The sequence below is a fragment of the Crocodylus siamensis genome, chromosome 5 (genome assembly GCF_052110815.1).
Source record: "Crocodylus siamensis isolate JL-2025a chromosome 5, ASM5211081v1, whole genome shotgun sequence".
NCBI lineage: Eukaryota > Metazoa > Chordata > Crocodylia > Crocodylidae > Crocodylus > Crocodylus siamensis.
In genome coordinates, this window is record NC_143399.1 from 4,431,625 (window position 1) to 4,440,888 (window position 9,264).

Consider the following 9,264-nt stretch of genomic DNA (forward strand, 5'->3'; position numbering starts at 1 on the left):
GGTGCACTTTTCTGTTTTAATTCTTTTATCTGAGATTTCAGTTTCTCTTGGGAGTCCTTAAGACTCCGAACTTGAGATTTTTGATGTCTTTTGAAAGCTTCTTCATACCAATCAAAAAATGTGTCCCACTGAGTCTGTGGTATATTACTACCTTTTAACTCAAGGTCTCTGTGGAGATGAACAATTTTACTTAAATCAAATGTTCCCTCCAGTGGAAACTGCTGGCTAAAATCATCTCTGGTATACCAATTCCATGTGTCTAGAAACTTACAACTTTTATGGCCATAGCGTGTGTATATGTACAATGCTGGAGTCCCTTTTGGCACAGCCGGTATGTCTTTAGACTTTCCGCTCCCCATATCTTTAAACTCAATTCATGCAGGTCTTTCATACAGGAATGGCTTATTCAGGGTGTCCGGTCAGGTTGTGAGATTTGGTAGAGGCACAGAGATGCTGTGGCTAATGTCCAAAGACAAGACTCCACGGCAATAATGGCACACAATGCAGTTACTCACAGTTAGACACGGCTCATTTATGAGGGTGGGGAAAGGGTAAACCTGTCCACTGGATCATGAGGTTCCAGTTGGGCCCCCTTGCATTCAGAACTGCCCTTCCGGACAGCCTTGGGGCGGCTGAACCCAACCTTAGTCTCAGACCTCGTCAGTGGCTCGTATTTCTCAATTCATACTCTCAGTTCACACAAGGGAATTTCTGCATTGAGGCATGAGGTTCAAGAGCATTTCTTTAGTCTCAGCCTTGGTCAACGCTTATTGTGGAAAACACTCACACTCTAAGAGTTTCCACCTTGCACCCTTGCTTTCGAAGAGCATGCAGAACAAACCTGTTGTCTTCCGGGAAGCTGCACAAGGTTTCCACTCCTGGCCTCAGAGAACTTAATTCACACGGGGAAATACTTTCATTGACAACAGCAACATGGAGTCTTTAACCTTAACTCTTTCTACTCACAGTTACTACTTACACAGTGGGTCTGACAGTTCTGGCAGAAAAAAAAGTTTGGATAGGGTGAGCCTCAAGCAGTGAATCAGGAAGACACAGAGACAGCCTCTCACTGAAAAGCTCCAATAGAGATTTCAAAAGGTCTCTTACCTTGGTTTGGCACCAGGGCTTCAGTGAAGAGATGTCTGTGTCCCAACTGATCACTTCGGGTGCCCCTATCCAAGTCATGGCACCAAATTGTGGAAGAAATCAAACTTCGTGTTGTGCTTGAATCAGAACTGACAGAGCCAGCTTTACGTTATTTTGGGCTATACTGTGATCACAGGGAGAATTCCCTACAGCGAGGGGAATTGCTCACTTGTCTATTTCAAAGGATTTCTCAGACTGTCTAAGTTTACAAGCGTATTTATACTTAAGACAGAGAAAGAGAAAAAAAATACAGCCTTGGAGAAACAAAATGATAGTAAATCACACAGACATGCAGGCAGTTTACTTAAAGAAAACATCTGCGTACAGGGTAATATAGCTAAACAATGCATGCAGGAATCTTTATCTTAGAACATGTAATGGAAATAAGCAGCATCAGCACTTCTGGTCTCTGTCTGTTTTTCTAGTCAAGTAGGTTAGAAGCCCAGCTAAATCTACTACCACATGTGGATGGAATAAATTGATCGGTGAGACTATTCCAGTCTCAAATCCAATTCATTGAACACTTAAGAAATACCAAAACTTGAAATGGTCTATAAAAGGCATCTTTACATAGGCCTTCCAAATGATGCACAATGACTCAGTTGCCCAGACATCGTCACAGCACCGGCAGCTGCAATCTCAGTAGCTGGGTGTCATTTGCTTCTCTGGCTTTCCAAATATTAAGCTTCTTTTTTGGCTATCTATAAGTTATTTAAATGTTTTTTTCCTATATGATTGACAAGCTTCCATATATGGCTGTAGCACAGTTTCCCACCAATCACCTCTTCACAGTGTCTATCCCCCTATTACTTTGTTACTCACATTCTGTCTTTCAGCTCTCTCATTGCGAAGTAGGTCATTCTTATTGTTAAAGCAGACCATCTAAGTAACTCAACCCCAAGCTCCTGTGCTTGCCCCACACATCCAACTAATAGCATCAAGTATATGAAAGACTCAAAATGGCATTGGTTAGGTCAAGGCCTATGTCACCAGCAGGCACCACCTTTGTGGCTAAATGCCAGATCCCAATCCTTGTAGGCCTTAACCAGAGCAGCGACTTTGTGAGTGGACAAACCTTTTACCTGGTTCCCAGTTCTCACTAGATTTAAGTCACATCTAATAAGACTTATATCTCACTAGGGTGAAAGTTGCACCCTAGCATCTCAGCTCCAAAAGCCAGTTCCCCATGCCTGCTGTCCCATTTGCTTCTGTGGAGTTATGTTATATATTTCAGTGGAGGATCTGGCTCATGTGAATAGAAGGGAGGAGGGCCAGGAAGGAGATCTCCAACTGGAGGGGCAAAGCCCAGAGCAGACAAGACCAGGTGTTTGCTAGAGACGGGATGCATGTAATGGGAGGCAGAAATTAAGGGCATCCTAAGGCAAATTAGAGCTCCTGAGATTGGACATACTCTAATTTACACCTGTTCTGGGCTGCAGAGCTCATCTCATACTCTCTGAATGGTGTTCTTGGAAATCTCTGGGTATGGTGTATGTGTATATGGGGGAAGAATCTCCTTGGCTTTGAACTGTTGCTCTCCACAGCATGCTCCCTGCATTACTACCCCTAAACCATCTCTGAACAACGCTTATCTAACCTCCACTTGAAAGCCTCCAAAGGAAATTACAGAATCTTTTCCATAGAGAGTCTACTCCACTGCCTCACCATTGTAACAGTGAAGACATGCTTCCTGATGTCCAATCGAACCTACTTTGCTGCAATTTGAAGCCCGTAAGAGAGAATAGTTGTCCTCCCTCTTCGCCCTGGCAAATATTTGAAGATTAGTATCACGCCCTTCCTTAATTACCTTTTCTGCAAGATAAACGTGTTTAGTTCTCTAAATTGTTCCTTGCACAGCTTGATTTCCTACCTGTATACCATGTTTGTCACCCATCAGTGGAGCCTATCCTCTCTGCATCCTTTTTAAAATAAGGAAACCAGAGCCCAGCTGCCAACAGTGCCATTCTGCTGCATGATGATTAGACCTCATCTGGGGCATATTATCAGTTTCTGTATCTTGTACCTACTACTCTTATTGGTGCAGCTGAATCATATTGTTGACTCGTGTTGAGTCTGTGCTCCACTAATACCCCAAGCTACTTCCAGCCCGAATTTTCTACAACTCTAAATCTTTGTCTTGATTCTCTCCACTCTTAACTAACAATGCAGCTAAAGCCAGAGGAAGAACTAAACAACATGGCATCCTGGACAGGGAAATATCTACATTGTATCCCTCTATGGTTTGGACCCTTCTTTGCATTATTGAACATCCACCATCCTGACTATGCTAAGGTTCTACTCAGCAGAGGAGGTAAGAACATGGTATCTGACATCTGATTGATAAGAATTTTTTAATGTTAAAAGTGTCATGAAAAAGGTGATAATACCAGGTGCAAACATTTATTAAATGGTGGTTTTTATACATGTTTATTTTTTCTTTAAGGTAGATTGAAAACCTCCCAGATTAAATACAGTTTTCATGTTCTAGAAGGGAAATTTCTGCAGAAACACATCAGTACTGAGAAAGTAAAGCAAAATTACTTATTAAACTGCTTTAAACAAACTTACAGAGAAATTCCTCATTCTCCCTTTGAACAGCAGTCACTGCATAGTCAACTTGGTTAAACTTACATATGCATGGTTAGGGTCTGGCTCCTAATGTACTAGCATACTCTTATTTTTGTCTGCAAACTTGTGGGTGGAATAATGTGGCTGGTCTGAAGATGTACATTAAAACACGTTTCAATATATAGTCTCCATCCACCAGAGCCAGGTACGGACATTCAAAAAGTTACATGGTTTTCTGTAAGTGGTGCAGTTTAGGTCAGTAGAGAACAGAATACACGTGCACCCTTTGGTGGGAGGAGGGACAAATCTTAGACTGGGTTCCATCATTTTAAACCAGTCTGTGTGTGCTGAATGTCTGTTCTGTTATGGTTAGATACTGGTTTCTGATCACGTATACTGGTAAAAGTGTAGCGTCTCTACCTGGTGCAGATAAGCTGGGTTGGTGCACGTACCTGGACAACCACTTATATCAGTGAAAAGCTTGTTTTTGCTTCTGAGTGAGCCTGAGCTATCAACACTCAAGTTAACTTACCTCTTTCAAGATATCGCTTTGGGCGGGGGGCTGGACTCAATGATCTTCCAAGGTCCCTTCCAGCCCTAATGCCTATGAAATCCTACCTTGAGGGAGAATGACCAGACTGCAATATAAGACTTGATCTATACAAGGGATGTTCAGCTTCTAAGCAGCTGTGAACCACATGCTGCCTAGGCCACACCATTGGAGGATGTATACCCTGGGGAGTGTACTAGCATGAGACACACATGCTCATCTTGGCTCCCTCATTGGATTGATGCTGCACTGTAGCCCATTGCCTCCCCATAAAAAGTAAAGCTGAGGGAGCAAGGGGGAGCCTAGACACCCCCACTGTAGCACCAACTGGAGCTCTAGAGGGAACAGAGGATGGGTAGAAGCCCAGAGGCCACCAGTTGCACAGCTCTGATCTATACAACCAAGATGTGCTCACTTGAACTGTAGCGTATACCCCTGGAGGGTCAAGCTGAAAGACTCCCACAGGCTCTCGTTTATAAACAGGAGTCAAGTTAAAACCAACGTTCAGCCATAAGTCAACTTTGCTAGGCAATGAAAACATATCCTGAATTAAACAGGATTTTTAAAAAAAACAAAAAGCAAATCTGCATAATAGATAGAAATAATGGAAATATGATGCTTCTGAGGCTGTTATTAAAGGAAAAGATCTAATCGGAGCAAGATTAAGCAGGACAGTTCAGCCTCAGTGAAAACATCTCTGCTTAATTTGTGTTTACATGAAAAGGAAAATTTAAACAATTTTATTTGGTTACGCTTCATAGCCTCCAGTATTGGAAAAGTGTGCAGAAACTCTTTTGATGCAATTATATGGATGTCTAAAAGATGTCTTATATCTGTAGCAAGCCTGCAACATCTGTTGATCATTTATTACTTATTTATGAACTATTTGTAAGTAGAACCCTAATATAATGGGTAACATTTTTCTTGAAAACCAGAGCTTGTCAACTTGTATAGAGTTTACTGTCAACAAGGCACTAACTTGACCCCAAACTGTGTGTTTAACTATGGTTGACTAAGGCAGGGGCAGATTTTGATGGCCTTCCTCACCATAACCAGTGCTGTATTCACCTTATGAACATTTCATCATGCTAATATATTTCTCTTCTCTGTTGAATCCCATAGACCCTAAGTCTCACCTGCCTTACTCTTTCCTCATTCCATGGATCGGTATGTACTGTCTTGTCTCGTTATCATTTATCTTGTGCAGCAGTACTGCTAAAGACTCTTAAAGGAAAAATTCTCTGTTCTTTGTTCTGCATAAGCACATTGGATGCATCTTCATGTGCAATGAATGCAATGCAATAGGCTCTAGAGAAGTTCAAACTAGAGTCAACTGCTCCTAGGCACAGCCTCTACATGTGTGCTGGGACAGAAGCAATTTGAGCTGGGGTGGAGTAGGCCCTCAACTTGCTGGGCTGACCAGGTGCAATGTATGCCCACAATCAGCATCTACACATGCGTTTCAGCACAGTAAAGTACTGTGCCATAAGTACTGCTCCCAGTAGTAACAGTTCCATCTTAAGGTGGAATTAATTAATTTACTAGACTGTGATGCTTTACTGTGGAGTTAATTAATCTACTCTACAGCAAAGAACACGTGTAGCTGCACCAGCAGTGATATAATTAAGGCACCAAAAAAAAAAAGTTCTCTTAGCTGTGAACAAAGTGTAGGAAAGTGAGGAGGTCATAGTTCAGGTTGAATCAGGCAGTTTATGCCCCATCCCTTACTTTGTCTAAATATATATCAGATATATCAAAGATTCCTGACTGTGTTACCACGTGTAATTTAACCACTATTTTCTTTGACAAAACAGGACTACTACAAACCAATGTCACATCAGAGTGCAGTTGTGAACATCCTTGTCTGGCCACTATTTTCAGATTTTCTCATGTCAAAAAGAAATGTGTGGAAACTAATTTTTGTGGGTGCGTGGAAAAATCTCAGTCCTGACACATTATTTAAGTCCTGTGGGAAATTTCTAAATTAAAATACTATATCAGTTGAAGCAACAGACAATTTTAAGTCAAAACAAAATGGAATTTTAAGTCTAAATGAAATGAAGATGAAATGAAATGAAGATTTGTGTTTCAAAACAGCAATTCAAAATGATTTTTTTTTTTTTCAAAGCTTCCAGTAAGAAAACCTGAAATGGCAGCACTCTCTCAAGCAAATTCTTTTTTTTTTTTTTTTTTTACACATTAATCACAGGACAAAATATTGGCTCTGCAAGAAGCTCTACGTGAAATCAAGAACTTTTACTGAGGTCAGCTACAGAAAACTCTCGGTGGCACTGTGGGATTCCTGCAGGACTATCTGGCCCATTTGTTTTAGGATGCTGTAGTGTGACCAATGTGAAGACAGCCTTTGAGTTGTTCTGGAACAAACTAATCCTATTTTACTCCCACTATACTTTCAGCCACCTTTGTGACATTTTTCCAGCTATGTATATGTGTGCAGTCCCATTTTGCCATAGGATAGAAACATTAATTCCACAGCAAAAAGATGACCAATACAACATATGCCCATAACTTTATCTTGATCCTCTACCCCCCAAAAATGTGAACTTATGGCTATTAATGTTATGGATTTTGTGTCAGGAAGATCACCTAGAATAAATCTCCGGTTTAGTAGGCAGAGACCCAATCAACTTTCTTTATCATGTAAATCCTCCCTAGGTAAAGGATTGCTGATTTTAGATGGGCCAAAGTGGTTTCACCATCGGAAGTTGCTAACACCAAGCTTTCACTCCAATATTTTGAAGCCGTATGTGAACCTGATGGCAGACTCTGTCCGAGTGATGCTGGTAGGAATTGCTGTTGGTTCAGTTATGACTTCAAGCATCCTTCTGTTTTTTCCTCACTTATATGCTCTGAGATCATTCTAAAATATTAGGGAAATGATGTTACCTCCACTCTCCTTCATTTAGGATCCACAATGAGCATATGTCCATTTTTATCGTGGACTGATTAAACTTATGCCCCCTGAAGTGATCCACTGTTTACTAAAAAGTGAGCAAATTCATTAGTTTGGGATCCTCCTTATGAGGAGAGTCAACTGAAGACTTTAGATGGACCCAGCTGGTTCCAGCTTTGGAGCCTGTTGTCATAAGTGTTTCTCTATGAAGTTTTGATTTTGAAGCTATTGACCCTGAGGGCAAAGTATGTCCATTTAATGCTATGAAGAATTGCTCTTGATTCCATTATGACTTTGTCCCATTGTGCTCCCTTCTCAATTGCTAACATTATGTCTACTAGTTAAATTATGTAATAGCCTCATTCAGCCTCAAGAAAGTCCATTTTCTTTAACAAGAACTGAATCAGCCCTGATTTTAAGGCAGCCAGCAGGATTTCTGTGCTCCCCAGAAAAATCTCTCTTATCCCACTCTTTTTCTACATTAGGACAAATGGGAACAGCAAGCTACACCGAAGATGTCAATGGAGATCTTCCACTCCATCAGTCTGATGACACTAGACACCATCTTGAAATGTGCCTTCAGTTACGAAAGCAACTGCCAGATGGACAGGTCAGGACTGGGGGTTTTCAAATACTGATTAAATGTTTTCACTGGTTCAAAATGAGTTTCAGTTTAACACAGTATGACTAGGTCTGAGCTGGGAATCATAAAAATGTTTGCGTCAGTGGCCAAATCCTGAGGGTTACTGTGTATACAATCAAATTTGGATCCTCCTGTCCCTAATATGTGCGGGTGCCCGAGTACATTAAGTGTTATTAGAGACTGTGAAGGAATTGCAATCTCCGCAGTTTATTTGTGAAAGATGATTTCACCACAGCTCAAGAAGAGATAGTTTATATTTAGTCAAATATATTCTACATATTTAGGCATTTGCATCGGTATTTTCAAATTATATATCTACACAGGTATTTGCTATTTTAGAGCTATCGAGAGGTACAGCTCTTTATAATTTACAAATTCATCAACACTGCTATATAGGGTTTATCATAAAGGTCTTACACACTGTTATCAAAACCTTTCTGCCCCTCACCATTTTGGTTTCAGACTTGATGAATAGGGTTTTTTTCCAGAAGAAAGTCAGGTTTTCATTACAAAAAATACTCTCAGGAGTTGTACTTAGCTCCCAAAGGACTAGACACATGCTCTGCACTTCTCAAACTCTGAGCAGGAGACAGGAAAAGATGGCATTATACTTGAAACCACTGAAGCATTTCCTTGGAATATGGCTTTGTTGCACTCAACAGGGACTTACATGCTTCAACAAGGCATCCTGTAGAAAAGCCCATTCTCATTACTGTAAAGTGGGCTGCATTTGTTCCTTCCCTTCTGGTAACACACAGCAGCCACCCTTTCTGCTACCTTTTAAACATTTATTTTGATTCTGCTGCAAACCTGTTGAATGCTTGTTCAACTGCTTCTTGACTCTGCAGTGGCAGTTCATACATCCGATCAATCCTGGACATCAGCACCTTGATATACCAGAGGTTCCGTACACCACTGCATCACAACACAACACTTTACTGGCTCAGTGCTCAAGGACGTCATTTTCGCAAGGCTTGCACGTTAGCCCATGACCATACAGGTACTTCCCAGTATCCTCTTTCCAGCTCCAGTTCAGGCAGTGTGCCAGGCTGAAGGCCAAAGCCTATATAGCTGAAACAGTCTTTATGTGAAACGCCATGAGTTAGAGAAGGGCCTGCACATCTGTCAGTGCCTGGTGGGTCCATAAAGTGCCATGAGTTAGAGCCATGTTCCCCAAACCAAGAGACATTCACCACTCCCCACACCCTGCTCCGATGCTGTGTGCAGGAAGGAAGAGGGAAGAAGGGAGGGGCTTGCACAGCCTGAGCTGGAAGGGGGGCCCACGAGATGGGGATGCATTAATCTACCTTTCCCCGCTCCAGCTCAGGCTGGGCAAACCCCAGCCCACAGTTGACTCCCCGCTTCCTGCAGACAGCACCAGGGGCAGGGTTAGGCTGCATCAGCCCAGCCCCAATCACAGCATAAATTAATCCTAGGAGCAAC

At 41.7% G+C, this 9,264-nt stretch overlaps 1 protein-coding gene across 1 annotated transcript in view; it reads left to right on the plus strand.

Moving 5' to 3' along the window:
• LOC149863408 (cytochrome P450 4B1-like) overlaps positions 1-9,264 on the plus strand; it is a 38,536-nt gene that overhangs the window by 9,931 nt on the left and 19,341 nt on the right. The window contains exons 2-6 of the mRNA XM_090048180.1: positions 3,316-3,457; positions 5,387-5,431; positions 6,941-7,068; positions 7,664-7,788; positions 8,670-8,821. Of these exons, the coding sequence (XP_089904306.1) occupies positions 3,316-3,457; positions 5,387-5,431; positions 6,941-7,068; positions 7,664-7,788; positions 8,670-8,821 (592 nt within the window). The remainder of the gene's footprint in view (positions 1-3,315; positions 3,458-5,386; positions 5,432-6,940; positions 7,069-7,663; positions 7,789-8,669; positions 8,822-9,264) is intronic.